The following is a 15,989-nucleotide window of genomic DNA, read 5'->3' as shown; positions in this document are numbered from 1 at the left end:
TGTTCTAGAAGTAAAGCTTTTTGTGACACAGCTCGTCCGGGGAATTACCTACTATTACCATTATTACTGCTGTTAAAAAGCATTGTTGCAATGCTGTGTTCCGGTCTGAAGGGTGAGGTTGCTGGTGTAATAACAGGCACATAAGGCTTGACACCTACGCCTTAAATTGATGGAGACAGGGTAGCGTGTGTGTACGTGCTCCATGCGTGCCCTGTGAAGTGTTAGTCTGTTTATAGAACACTAGCGTACCCAACCCGCTTCGCCGCGCTAGAATTTGCTTTATTTTATTTAAACAATAAACTTACATCATTAATTTTTAATTTAAGTCTCATAATTTATTAAATCATTTATTTATCTCCGTATTCATTCTCTTCTATTCTCTTCTCGAGCGGGTGAAGATCATTATCTACACCCATGTACACCCAACAATAGAATATCATCATAGTAAAGTAAATAAAAGATGTATTTGACAGTTTGACAGTTCAAAAATAGGAGTGCTCCGATCGTCACCAAACTTTACAGGATTACTCGCCAAGTCAATCCGGAGATTCCCTGAAAGTTTCATTGAAATCGGTCCAGCCGTTTCGGAGCCTATACGGAACATACCCACACATTTTCTCTTTTATATATATATAGATATGGTTTTCTACTAATCATCTGTTTGGTCCATCAATTATGACTATGAAAAAAAAAATTAGTACTTAAAAAGGATTTTTCTTTGGGCATATACTCTAAAACCATGAGGCCTGTGTCCAGCAGTAGGATGTTGATAACTTGCGGATCATGTTAGAATTATAATATTTTGACGGCCTATTGGCGTAGTTTGCTTGCTTTCTGAGCCCAAGGCCGTGGGTTCGATTCCAACTACTGGAAAATGTTTGTGTGATGAGCAGGAATGTTTTTTAGCGTCTGGGTGCTTATATGCATATTCTAAGTATTTATGTATATTATTCATAAAAATATTCATCAGTCACCTTAGTACCCATAACACAAGGTACGCTTACTTTGGGGCTAGATGGCGATTAGTGTAGCTTCACTTGCTATACTCCGCGAACAGCAGGAGAATCTGTATGGTGTAATTTATAATAACTTCAATCCGTATACTCCAAACCACACCGGTTTAAGAGCGAAACGTGCGTAGATGGTACATTGCCGATAGCAAGTTAAGCTTAATTTTCATAATATATTATGGATTTCCGCAAAGTAACGCCTGCTTCTATCCAATACGTACTATATTTATTTATATATTTATAATCGGGACCATCTATTTATACGGAACACAGAAGTGGGCCTTACAAATTTTGTATATCCGGTCTAGTAGTGAAAAATGTATGAAACCAACCCTACCAATTGGGTAATATGGTGGCCTGACCCGGAAATCGAACGTAGCAACTGCAATCGTAAGTCTGGATGCATTTTCGAACGTCATATTTGTATTTCATTAAGCGAATAATAAATAACCAATACCCGCTAAAAGCTGTGTTTTATACCACACACAGCGCAGACTACGGAGAGACGCTTTCGGGAGCGCGGTCTCGAGTTTCCCGCGCTGTGCTCCCGGAGGATATGTCGTCGTACAACAGGTAATGGAAACATGTACACGAGCTACCGTCTGCGCTTGCCTTTAGCGTATTGATGCATTTTAGATACGGGAAACGCGTGATATTATAATCTAGGGGCTTAGACAATATGGGCGGTGAAATGGAGGTATTAGTGCGAGGTACGAGCAAAATTTAATTAAGCGTGTACACATCCAAGATGCCTTACTTAACCGAGGGTAATTCAAATTATAGATTCCTTAAGGTTTCGATCTTATGTTCGATTTCTAGATTCGGTCAGAAATTGTTAGGTATATTTTGGGAAAAAATAAACACATATTATAACCTCTATAGTACGAAAATAATTATTTAAATAGTTATAATTTGTCGGAGTTATGGTGTAAAATCGACAAACACTCATCCCCTCTCCCAAAGGAACTGAGCTTAATGTTGGGATAAAAAGTATCCTATATTACTTCTAACACCTCCAAAAATATGTGTACAAAGTTTCATGAGGATCGGTTAAGAAGTTTTTGCGTGAAAGCGTAACAAACAAACTCACATTGACATTTATAATATTAGCAGGGATAGGGATTATTGCTTATTTATTAAGCCTAGTTACACGGTAAAGAAGCAATTGCACATACCCATCCCATTTATAATAATGATAGTGAAATTGAACCCCTCCCCTAAACAAGTCCAAGCCAGGGCCGCCTACAGTTTTTTTACAGTAATAAGCCAAGAATGGAACAGATGGTCCACCAGATGGTTAATGGGAAACTATCGCCTATAATCAAGGCCACCCTTCACCGACATTCATGAAACTAAAAAAAAGTCCTAAAAAGTTTCACCCTGGGTGGTTAACCTCATGTTTCTATAACTACACCGGCAACCACGCCATTCAGACGTTACACAGCAACTATGAATTAAGAACATACAGAACCCTAATTCAGCCATTATTGCATGCAGTGTATTGTATCAAAAAACAGTAGGGGAACCCCACCCCCCCCCCCCTCCCACACATCTCACTTCACACCCGCGGAATGTTGCTAGCTCATAAACTTTCCCATTTTTCTAATTTGATGTTAAGCATCTAGAACATTAGAGGTAAAATATTTACTGTCAACATAACACACAAAACTACTACAGTGGAGTAGTTTTTAATGCTTCAATATAAGTCGTGTACACACACGGTTTCTGTAATGTTGTAATATTTACCATAATACCATAGGTAAACATAATCTTACATGTCAGTTGTAGTAAAATATTAAATCAATGGTTGTTATACTTATCTAAGTTGTATACTCCGAGGCCACTCATCACATCGGTCCACATTATTAGGGCGATGTTTGACATTTGGCGGTAGTAAATTATTTACGGACCCGCGCCCGTTGACAGCACTCAAGCAACACGTAGGGCTTTGTAAGGCTTCATACACAATGGCAGTGCACAAACAAGACTTTTCGAAATTCAAATCCAATCATTATTTTCAAATAACAAAAAAAAAAGCCGGCCAAATAAGAACATAAATTTAGTTTTTTCATGTATTTTATATCTTTTGTCTAGTGCGTTTTCTGTCAAGGAAATTAGCGTTGCCTCGGAGAGCACGCCAAGCGAACGGTTTCAATCAGCCAACGCGACGTAGAGCGTCTAGGATCTAAATCCCTATATCCAGGAGAAGAGGTCCACGTGCAAAGTAACTTTAGCATAATTTTCTTACTCAAAGCGTTTACCTAACAGTTTTGAGCCCGAAAATCGAGCCCAGGACGTCTAAATCTGAAACATGCTACTAGAAAAATGAGGTGTTCATGAGTTAATCATTACCAACTTATTAGGGCACGGGTCTCTTCTTAGAATGTCAAAGGTTGAGTTCGTAGTCCACCAAGCTGCGAAGCGAAGTACGTATTGGTAGACTTCACATGCCTTAGAACATTATAGAGAACTCTTACGGATGCAGATCACCTCACGAAGTTTTCCTTTCCCTTTCAGGTGCGTGAATCGAACTCGCTGCCACGCTGTGAGGGAAGTCGAAGGCTTAAACATTAGACTATCACCAGTCCATGTTTTAATATTAAATTACAATTACATTTTTCTCATAAATTTTATATGAAGATTTAGCCAAACAAAATCTCTATTTCTAACCGCGATCTATTTTTTATTCAATACAGAAATTTTTAAATGTATTTTCCGCTAAAAGCCAAAACGATTTCTCTTTAAATTTTTACTATAAAATTAAATATGCTTTAGAATACACATTTGTCGGACTGCATGATTCGTATGTGAATAAGCCTTTATGAGCTAAGGTGCCTTAGGTAGGCAACACAGCAAAGCTTTTAAACCATCGGTCATGGAGGCCCTTTGATGAAAAGTGCCCACTTAGCTCGTCATACGCCAATTCATACTGAAGGGACGTTATAGTCCGCTGCACACTGTCACAGATTAACATTACCACTATTTTCTTCTCATTTACTTTAAAACCCTTGAAACCACGAAGATGGGTGTTATGCAGAGGCGTGCACAGGATTTTGGACCTGGATATGCACTAATTATATAAACGCAACATTTTATTTATTTATTTATTATGTAATTAACAGTGTTTCTGATATTTTATTATTTTTTAATATAATCATAATTATGCTGCTTTTATCACTTTTATTACTTTAATGGGAATAACCTGTGGCTCACTTTATTTATTATTAAATAATATTTTTATTTAACTATTTAATTTGCCGTATCGTCTCAACTGAAAATCAGCGGCATGCATGTACCTAAAATGCATGGCATATGCTGAGCTGTACACCCTTTCTGTCTGGTGTTACACACAGACATTGTTACTATGTTGTTAATATATTATTATAAGATGCACTGTTTGTAACACTTAACATGAATAAATGTATTTTCTTTCTTTCACAAAGAAGGAAGATAGCATAAGATGGAAAAATCCCTTCCTTTAATGAGCTTTAAAAAAAAAATTAGGGTAGGCAGTGCTTTTGCGCTTCTATGACGTGCACGCCACTGATGTTCTGAGCTTAACATATATATGTATCTAGCTATTTGGATACAATTCTTCCTATTGGAAAATCTACGTGGTCGATACGGTTTATAGCAATCATTTATGAACAGATCGTTCGGGCGATAGAAGAAGCTCCTTTTCTACTTGACAGAAGCTTTTACCAAAATGCACTCGTCTAATTGATAAGAAAACTTGTTTACTGCTTGAGTATATATTAGTTTATTATTTTATATTTATTTATTATATTTTTCTTGTTTGTTTATGTATTTGTGTTTAGCTATTTGAATGTAGGTTTATAATAATTTTACACCACCTGTCCGCTCTCGCACATCTTGTCCTAATCCAAACGTTGCCTGGCAGAGATCGCTACTAAGCGATAAGGCCGCCTTTTGTATTCTACTTCTGTCTTTGTATTTCTATTGGTTTTTTTTTATTTTCCTAACTTCATAGTGGTGTACAAATATAGAGTTAAATAATAATAATAAGGCATCAGTTTTAAGCCTCGAGTGCCTGTAATTTTACCAAAAACCAGCCTTTCAGACCCGAAAACAGCAATTCTTGGCGGCAGAAATAAACCTGGTGGTATTACCTACTTCGTTAGACGAGCACAAAAATTTCTTGAAAAAAAAATGCCGAAAAAAAAAAAGCACTAAGTCGAGAAAGTTTAAATTGGTGAATGGCAATAGTGTTTCTGGTATAATCTAAGCACAGTCAAATCAAATTATCAAGCACTATTCCACATAATCTTTAGGGAAATAATATATATATTATTATTTAAGTGTTTCTTTTTTGTTTCAACTTTAATTATATCTTTACTTTCTGTTTAATGTAATTCCAAGTTGTGTACACATACTTTGGGTTGTAGCTTAGAACAAAACTTGTTATTACTTATATTTAGATCTACTTTTAGTAGATCAACAATAAAAAGTAAACTCGATAATATTGACATGTTAATCTTTGAAAATGTGCACCGGACTATACCGTCCACTCAATATGGATGTGATTAAGTTAATTCGACATGAAATGGCGTATCTATTTCTGTACTAATCTAGCTTTCATAACTGATGATATCGTTTCCAAATGTGATTTAGAATTATTCGACACTTGCGTTAAATGGGCGTGCTACAAATGAAAGCGCCGCAGTTAAATTCCGGCTTATATTTATTTTCAAATATCCGTTCAAAAAATGAAATCGAATCCGATATTTTTTGTTGTTTTTTATGCTAGCCTCTCAATTTTAAATACTGCACAGAGTTTTTTTATCAGTGGATTAATGGAAAAAAGTTTGAAAATTCTCCCTAAAGAGTTTTCGTCAGCTATCATGGACATAGTTGTAGGATTGCGTACAAATACTTTAACTATTGTTAGGGGAAACACAACAGATATAAGGTAAGATCTTACAGATTCCTACAGTTATTTGGTAAAACTTTGAAAAGTAGGTACTAATACGGTAAAGTTTATGCTTTTACATAAATATCTCATGAAATCGCCTGTTGAGAATTTCTAATTTCATAAAAACCGATTAGTAGCTTCATTGGTCAATGCGTAAGAATGTCATCGATTGTATAATAGCCACAGCTTTATGCTTGTTTGTATTGTTTAAACAATTTATACATGATACATATTGTTGAAACAATATATGTATTGTAACAATATATGTGGTAAAACTGTGGTTATAATGCAATTAATTATTTCTTACAACTAAGGAGGCTTGGAAACAATCAGCTCTGTTTTTATCTTCACAAAATATACAATGTTCTTAGAGTTCAAGAGTTTTCTTAGATAATTCTTCTCAGTAAAATGTGCCCCAACTTGTTGTCAAAGTCCCTCTAAACAGACTTAAAATAAACAAATTCGTGGCTCTTATTTGGTACTTTATCTTTATTTTTTTAGATCGGAAGACATTTATGAATTATTGTGTATTCTCAATAACAACAATATTCAAGTCATTAATTTGGATTTGACGACACAGGAAAATAAAGATCGGGTAAGTTGTAGAGGTTGTAGGGGTAAAATCATCGCCATCAACAGACAAATTAATGACCAAGTGGAGCAAAGGCCTGTTATTTCACTAAGACAGCTACATTGTCATTATCATCATCAACATATTACCGGCCCAATACAGGGTTTAGGCCGTAGTGTACCACGCTGGCCAAGTAGGTTTCCTCACGATGTTTTCCTTCACCGTTTAAGACAATTGCTTAAATTAAAAACGCACAAACGCACGCACAACGCAACGCAACTCCGAAAAGTTAGTGGTGCGTGCCGGAGCTCGAACTCGGTCTCCACGAAAGGAAAACCGAAGCTTTAAACACTATGCTATCACCGCTTCTTCTATTAGAGCTGCCAAATTGTACGTTCTACCTTATTGTGCTGTTGTATTTGTATCTCTGTAAATTTTCTCTGTGGTGTACAATAAAAGTGTATTCATTCATTCATTAATATATTACTAATTAAGTTATAAAAATAGCTATCCATCTATCAGCGTATATTTTAAACAAATTCTAGTATTAAAAATAGTTAAGATTTTTAAGTAGAAAATGAGCTTATTAGAGACAATTATAAATTATAACCATCTCAATCCAGTAGCCTTTTAAACATGGAAAACCACAACAAAATCGTTGAATTAATTTGTGAACTACGACCTCACATAGATAAATACTTCTCTCTGTCTGTGTCGGGGGTTTATATAAATATTTCAATTTTTTTTAATACATAGCACTCAAGCACTGCACTGATCTTAATGAAATTTAGTACTGGAAGCTTGTATGCTGGAATACTGTTATCTCTATTTTAGACATCTAAAATACTATTATCTCTCCAGCTCCAGGATATTTATTTTTTTTTATTTTTTTTATTTATTTATACTCTTTACACACAAATAGAAATACAGAAGAACAATAAAAAAAAACACAGACAGAAGAAGTACACAAAAGGCGGCCTTATCGCTTTGTAGCGATCTCTTACAGGCAACCTTAGGATAAACAAACTTTCCCGTGGAAAAAAAAACGTGTGTGTACCTATGTACACGCGTTAGAAGTTATACTTCTTTGGCGTAACAAGAAAACAATAGAAAAAAGGTATTGTTTGAATTATTGAAAGGAAACTGTCAAACCTTTTTTAGAAAAACTAAAATGTTGACTATAGTTAACTTCATGGTGTCGGTTTTTTGTGACGGTGTGCGCGCGCATCGTAAAAATTTACTCTCACCATTTTTCCCTGAACCGATTCTAGCAAAACTTTGCATAGATGTAGCTTGAATCCTGGAGACTGACACTGAATAATAAACCGAAAAAACATGGTTGAAGACGTAGGCTAGTTATAAAAGTAAACTAAAAAATTAATAAACTATTTAAAAATAAGTAAACTGAAAAATAAATAAATAAACTAAACTAAACTTATTTATTTTCATTCAGTATTACAGTTTTTTAAAACAAGGACTGGATACATCGGAAGAAAGGACGAGCTTGATTCTATGTGAACCACTGGAGTGCGAAAATCTCCTATTCGAGGTAAAACGTATTATTATCGAAGTACCTACATAGATACATTCACATCAGCTATCATTGTACATTTTTTTACTTTCTTTATTTTTGGATGCAGTCTATAATTTGTGAAGCTGAAACTGTAATTTTTTTCATTTCTCATCTCGATTTACGTATTGTCTGTCGGTATATCTGTCAATCTGCCTGTCTATCTGTATCTTGACCGCGCTGATGCTACTAAATGGATTCAAATAAAACTTTGTATGGTTTGAGTTCATACTACGAGGTAGGGCATAGGTTACTTTTTATCCCGGATTTCAGCACAGTTCCTTTTGGAGCGGGGGTGAAATTGTTATACGATTTTACAACATATGTAAAAATGTTCTTTGTATTGTATAGATTGTAATATCTGATAAAAATGATAGGAGATAGAGGACAGAACTCCTCAGCGCGCGGTTTCAAACCCCTCACTTAAGGCTTAAAGATACTGAATACATAAGGTGCTGCCACATATATGAAGACTTTACTGCTAGTACTGAAATAGATTAGTCTTTGTTAACCTTCAGCTTACGAATAAACTAACTTTTGCATTATCTTATTAGTCAAGCCCTTTCACTTGATATTCATATTTATTTCTTTAAACTCTTTATCTGTACACCGCTACACAGTTAGGAAAATAAAGGACGTATAGAGAGAAACACAAAGACTCAAGTAGAATACAAAAGGCGGCCTTATCGATTAGAAGCGATCACCGCCAGGCAACCTTAGGGTTACGACAAGAGCGAGAACAAATAGGGTGTAAAATTATTATTAACCTATTCAAATAACTACATAGGAATACATATAAACACAAATTACACAAATTAAATAAAGAATATATATGGAATTAATATAAAAATAATGAACATATATTACGATAAGCTGTATTAATAAATAAAACAGTCGTCTTATTGCACAATATAATAAGATTTAAGCGTTTTTTGTAATGAGGGAGTAGTGAATAAGTATGTAATCCGCAGTTTTGTTACGGCGGCCATCTTGAACCGATTTTCATAAAGCATAACTTAAAACACGCACGACTAATTCACCTTTTAAGCAAAACAAAAAAAAAACTAAATTGGTTCATCAGTTCGGGAAATACGATTCCACGGACAGACACACACACCTTAAACTGATAACACCTCGTTCGTCGAAGGTTAAAATCATCTTAAATAATAATAATAACAGGAAGGGAAATAGCTTCTTCAATTTTATCTCTAAAATGTACCTACCTCGTTTTCTTTAGCGTGGTCGTAACTAAATAATGTTTTTGTTTTATGAAATACGCTCATAATAGTCCAAAATACAGCCCGACTAATTCATTACCATAACAGATACTTAGTGGCGGAGACCTCAGTCTGATATCAAGAAATACTTCTCCAATAGGAACCAGATGCTTAGGGAGGCTCACTAAGAACTTTATAGAGAGAGACACAGAGAGAGAGAGACACAGAGAGAGAGAGAGACAATATTAATAATACCAAAAACATTCCCAAAGAGAAAGTTGAATACGTAAGACAGGCCGGTCGTAAAAAAAGTGTCCAAACCAATACAACAAAATATAATGTCTTAAAGCTTGAAGCAGATATGGTGTTCCGAACCCCATATGACATCGCGACGAACACGACTTTAGCCCAAAGAGATCTAATTCTTTTAAATTTGCGTGTGTGAAAACGACGGAAGAAATAAACCTGGGTGTATTATTTTCAGATCACTGTAAACAATTTCATCCACCGCTCAATACTGTACATATTCTTCTGGCCGCACGGAGAAGTGAGCAAACTCTTCCTTTCTGGCATAAAAGAGGCTATACGTGTCGTTGTTCTTACAAACCCTAGGAAAGCCGTGTGAGTATATGTATTGGATTTTTTTTTTATTTCACCACAAGTTAGCCTTTGACTGCAATCTCACCTGGTGGTAAGTGATGATGCAGTCTAAGATAGTAGCGGGCTAACCTGCTTACTTAAAATTAACCTAGAAACTTTTACCTGTTGCACGTTTCAAATCAGTTTTATTTGATAAACTTTTGGATAGACTTTATTATCATATCAATGACTACCTAAATGGAAAATTATTACAATTATAGATATTCATGAATTAATTTTATTTATTAAGTATAAATTTTTTATTTAATCTGATATTTTATTTTATTTCCTTTTTTTGTGTTTTGACTTTTAATTAATTTATTTAAATGTGACTTGTTATTGTGGAAAATTAATATAATCATTAACTAATAATTTTTGCACGCCAATCTTGGCAGGATATGCGACACTTATAAAATTAATTAACACCTATGTAAACATGTTGCATGTACCATATTCAAGCAAAATAAAAAAAAAAATTGATTGATTGATTGATACCGCAACACTAAACCGCTTAACGTAACTAGCCACGGCCAAAGCTTCCAACCAAACCAGACCAGAGAAATTCAGAAATCATAAATTTCCAAAGCTTCCAAACAATCCTGAATATATAGCGCTGTTAGCGTTCAGGATTTTTTAACAAAGAAACATTTTTTTAAATTTTATTACAACTGAAATGAAATAAAAGCGTATCTTACTAACTAAGAATATAGCTTTATATAATCAGAAGAATTTTTAATATAATTTAAATAGTTCTTTTGTTTATCTATCTACTAGCTGTTGCCCGCGACTTCGTCTGCGGTTAATTTTGTTTTTTGATGTGGCATTCAATTTAGTTGTAGTTCTAAAAAAAATTAAAGTATTCAGTATCGCTACGCCTTAAATGAGGGGTTTGCTGCTGTCCGCTGAGGAGTTCTGTCCTCTATCTCCAATCATATTCATCAGATCTACACAAAGTTCACACAGGCAACATCTAGGCAAAATTAAACACATATTACAACCTCTATAGTACAAAAATAATTATTTAAATCGGTTATAATTTGTCGGATTTATGGTGTAAAATCGTCAAACACTTTCATCCCCTCTCCCAAAGGAACCTAGCTTAATGTCGGGATAAAAAGTATCCTATATTACTTCTAACACTTCCATGAATATGTGTACAAAATTTCATGAGGATCGGTTAAGTAGTTTTTGCGTGAAAGCTTAACAAACAAACTTACATTGACATTTATAATATTAGTAGGGATATGGATAGGGATTAAGAAGGAGAAGTATCGAACCTCCGCAAGTAACACAATAACAACATTTGTTTAATTAACCTTTCAACGCTGTCCTTTTTTTTTTAGAAAAAAGAAATTAAAGCTTTAACCCACCTCTCTGCGCCAATGGAGATTTGTTGCCACTAGCAATTATTCAGTCTGTAATATAAAATTTAACAAATAATCATCACATCTCCACTCCACGGTCTCCTCCCACAAGGAGAAGGGGTTAAGGCCGTTTTCCACCACGCTGGCCCAAACGGATTGGTGGACTCCACACACCTATGAGAATGTTATGAAGAACTCTCAGGAATGCAGGTTTCCTCACGATGTTTTTGTTCAACATTGAACCTAGTGATATTTTAATAACTTAAAAACGCATATAACTTAGAAAAGTTAGAGGCGCGTGTTGGGATTCAAAATCGGCCCTCCGAAAGTAAAGTAAAATTTTCAAAAATTAGTAAGTTACAAAATATGGAATACTACATATTCTTGCAAGTGTGAGAAGTAATATAGAATACTTTTTATCCTGACATTAAGCTCGGTTCTTTTGGGAGAGGGGACGAAAGTGTTTGACGATTTTACACCATAACTCCGACAAATTATAACCGATTTAAATAATTACTGATTCAATTACTAATTTACAACAGCTCGTAGAATTCCAGCTCCTACCCAATGCGCTTATCAATAATGGATAATAAAAACTAACCCTAATCATAACTCCACCACACACACACAAATAAATCCACCACTACTTTACCGCATCGCAAATCACTTGTCCCATACTAAATTATAATGATTATATCATTAGCAGCAATAAAACTAATGAATAGCCAAACGATTGAGTAACAAACCTAATATGGCAACAATTTATCTAATAAGAAGTCGTATATTTGCGGTACGCAAGTATTTATTATTTATTGGAGGTCGAACGGAAATTTAATTATGGTTTTATCGTTCTCATATTATTTCAATAGATGGTGGGAAAATTGTAGGAATAACATGATACAAATGACTGTAAGACCGAAAAGTGGAAGCAACCTTTGCACAGAAAATCTATATATATAAAAGAGGATGTTTGTATATATGTCATCGATAAACTCAGAAACTATTTGACCGATCATTATGAAAATTGGTATGCTTATGTATTTTTTCACGGAGAAGGTTTATATGCTATGCCCATTGATGTAACTCCCCACCAGGCGGCGCTGTCAAGTATCGACTTCCGCCCCGTTCAACCGATTGTCATAAAAATTGGTATGACCATGTATTTTTCCACGGAGAAAACGAACATGCTATGTCCATTGATGTAACTCCCCACCAGGCGGCGCTGTCAAGTATCGACTTCCGCCCCGTTCAACCGATTGTCATAAAAATTGGTATGACCATGTATTTTTCCACGGAGAAAACGAACATGCTATGTCCATTGATGTAACTCCCCACCAGGCGGCGCTGTCAAGTATCGACTTCCGCCCCGTTCAACCGATTGTCATAAAAATTGGTATGACCATGTATTTTCCCTCGGAGAAAACGAACATGCTATGTCCATTGATGTAACTCCCCACCAGGCGGCGCTGTCAAGTATCGACTTCCGCCCCGTTCAACCGATTGTCATAAAAATTGGTATGACCATGTATTTTTCCACGGAGAATGTAAATATGATGTCCATGTTATTAAATATCACCATCATATAGCGCTTCAATGCATTAAGTTCTATAGCGATCAACTGATTCAAAATTTTATATGCGACAATGAATGCAATAAAATGTTTTCTCATTAAATTCAATGAGTTATTTTACAACTTATATTAAATAAGAAAATAAAAGAAATAACTAACCTTCTTTTGTAAACAAAAAAATATAATTTATTTAAAAAGCAAATCAGCTAACTTCAAATATATCATTTGTTATTGAAAATAAAAATTAAGCAATAAAATAAAAAATAACTTATAATTATTATTTTAAAATAACATGATCATGTACTAAAAAATTTGATTTGTAATTTTAATTGTAAGTGTAATTTAATGAAAGTCAATAATACTCTTAATTAGTAAGTATACTCAAGACTTTAATAATAATAAATAGTTAATTTAAATTGTAAATAGAAAAGAATTAACTAATTAATTATTTATGTAAATAGATAAAACAGGTTTATTTACATATTTACATATATATTTGATAGATTTTACGGAATTACAGACCTCTACATTGATATGCGCATTGAATGATTTCGAAAGTATTGGAGTATAAGGCACAATCCATTTGTTATCAATTTTGACAGGTACATTTTTAACATTGATAGTTGTTGTGTGTCCTCCATCAACTGGCATTCGTCGTCTATACAGCGGATAACCATCACCTCCAGTTTGTGTTTCTTTCAAGAACTGACGGGGGTAACATTTGGTGCATTTTCCAAGCGCTGTGACATTGAAGAGAGTTAGTTGTATGGATTTTTATGCGTATCGTATCATGATAAGAGATAATCAATCTAACCATATTCTTAAGTGTCGTCAACTGTTTCAACAATTTATTGTTGACATGTACGCTAAGGTTGAAAGCGAATGACTAAACTTTATTCGATACAATCAATCGAAACTCCGAGCCGAAGAGTATATTCATTTGCGAGATACAATATCGAATGATAAAGAAGCTGCGAATATTGGACAAAGAGTAATAGTTCCATCTACGTATACTGGAAGTCCAAGACATATGCAGGAATATGCTCAGGATGCTTTGACGTATGTTCAAAAATATGGACGTCCAGATCTTTTCATTACCTTCACATGTAATCCAGCTTGGGAAGAAATTAAGGATTTATTTCTGCCTGGGCAGCAATCATCGGATCGACATGACCTTATAGCAAGAGTTTTTAAACAAAAATTGATAAGTTTAATAAGCCTCATCACCAAGAAGCATTTATACGGAGAAACTCGCTGTTGGATGTATTCCATTGAATGGCAAAAGAGAGGTTTACCGCATGCTCATATCTTAATTTGGTTGGTTGAAAAAATTGTTCCTTCTCAAATTGACAATATTATTAGTGCTGAGCTACCCGACCAAAAAGAAGATCCAGAATTGTTTGAAATTATAAAAAAAAATATGATTCATGGACCATGTGGATCATATAATCCAGACTCACCCTGTATGAAAGATTCATTAATTTATTTCATTTCATGTTAGTTTCTGAGTTTATTCGGATTGGGCTGAAATTTTGCACACAGATAGTTATTACAACGTAGGCGTCCGCTAGGAAAGGATTTTTTTAAATTCTATCAGGGTTAAATATGGAATGAAAGTTTGTAAAAAATTCTTCATTTATCAATTTATTTTTCAAGCTACATCAATTAAACTTTGATTTTAGGTTTTCGATTTATAATAAAGAAATACGTATTTCATAGGGGATCAAAATTTATATGAAAGTTTCTGATTTTCTAAGTAATTTCCGTTCATATTTTTCTATAAGCAGCAAGACCTTTTTTTAACCCTTTGTAGTAAATTTAACAAATCAAAAATAAAACTTAACGTGAGCGAAGCCGCGGGCAAAAGCTAGTATTATTAAAAATGCGAAAGTTTGATTTTCACTTACGTAAGCAGGGATTAATGCAATGGTAACAAGTACCTATGCAATTAAATTTATTAACAAATTGAAATAAACTTTACATGAAAAAGAAAAGAAAAAGTTGTATAAAATTTTAAAACAGGTAAGATAAGAAAGACTTTATACATATTATATTTTTATATTTATTCATTTCATCCATAAAACACTTCACCAAGCCGGTTGATATATTAAGTTACTTTGTTAATTTAGGATTTTAATTTGAACCACATGCTTTAGCTATTGTTCTGTGAATTAGTTTTCCCGGAATACATTAATTTAGCCTTTTTAACTCTCTCTGACTCCATAACTGTCTAAATGCAAAAATCACGTAATGATCTTTTGTACATTGCACGAATCAGTGACAAACCAACACACACAATTCGTATTTCTAATCTAATAAGTATGATATAAATTACTCATGTTACTACTCGTATTTGGCAAGCAAATACGAGTTAAAATTAGCATCTTTTTTTTTTTTATTATTATTAAACTCTTTATTTGTATACCACAACATTAACATATTTAAAATATAACAAAAACAGAAACATATCGAAAGAAGTATTAATACAAAAGGCGGCCTTATCGCTTAATAGCGATCTCTGCCAGGCAACCTTTGAATTAGGAAAAAAAAGAAGAGGAGAATAGACTGCTGGTGGTACAAATATTAAAATACATACATGCGAATAACTACATGCTAATACATAAACTAGTGTACACATATAGATAAAAAGTAAATAATATAATTAATAAATAAATATAAAAATAAACTAATACATCTTGCATATGAACACTATATACTTTTACTAGCGGCCCCTCCCAGCTTATTCGGATTCAATGCTCATACTCTATGTATGCCATCTACAGAATGTCTTTACATACAACGTTCACAGCTTTTTTTTAAGTTACAAATCTTTAATAACTTCATTTAAATTACATGCTGGCACAGTTCGCTACTAAGCGATAAGGCCACCTTTTTTATACAACTACTCGTAAGTAGTAGTCGTAGTTCTGCTTTTCCTTTTGATGTTCTTATTTTTCGCGGCGTATTTATACACCACAATGAAAGAGCATAAATAAATTAATAAATAAATATGTTTCAATGATTATTACTTAGTGTGTTGTACAAATAACTAACCTAACCATACCGACCATATTTAGGTATAATTTTATTAGTGTTTTGCATTAAGCATAAACGG

At 34.0% G+C, this 15,989-nt stretch overlaps 1 protein-coding gene across 1 annotated transcript in view; it reads left to right on the top strand.

Annotated features, from left to right (window-relative positions):
• Window positions 1-15,989, top strand: part of LOC120626035 (ionotropic receptor 40a) — a 127,989-nt gene that overhangs the window by 92,802 nt on the left and 19,198 nt on the right. Inside the window, exons 3-5 of the mRNA XM_039893315.1 lie at window positions 6,445-6,538; window positions 7,968-8,063; window positions 9,786-9,922. Of these exons, the coding sequence (XP_039749249.1) occupies window positions 6,445-6,538; window positions 7,968-8,063; window positions 9,786-9,922 (327 nt within the window). The remainder of the gene's footprint in view (window positions 1-6,444; window positions 6,539-7,967; window positions 8,064-9,785; window positions 9,923-15,989) is intronic.

Source organism: Pararge aegeria, chromosome 8 (genome assembly GCF_905163445.1).
Source record: "Pararge aegeria chromosome 8, ilParAegt1.1, whole genome shotgun sequence".
NCBI classification, from domain to species: domain Eukaryota; kingdom Metazoa; phylum Arthropoda; class Insecta; order Lepidoptera; family Nymphalidae; genus Pararge; species Pararge aegeria.
The sequence above is the reverse complement of the archived record's forward strand: the minus strand, read 5'-3'. Positions and strand labels throughout refer to the sequence as shown.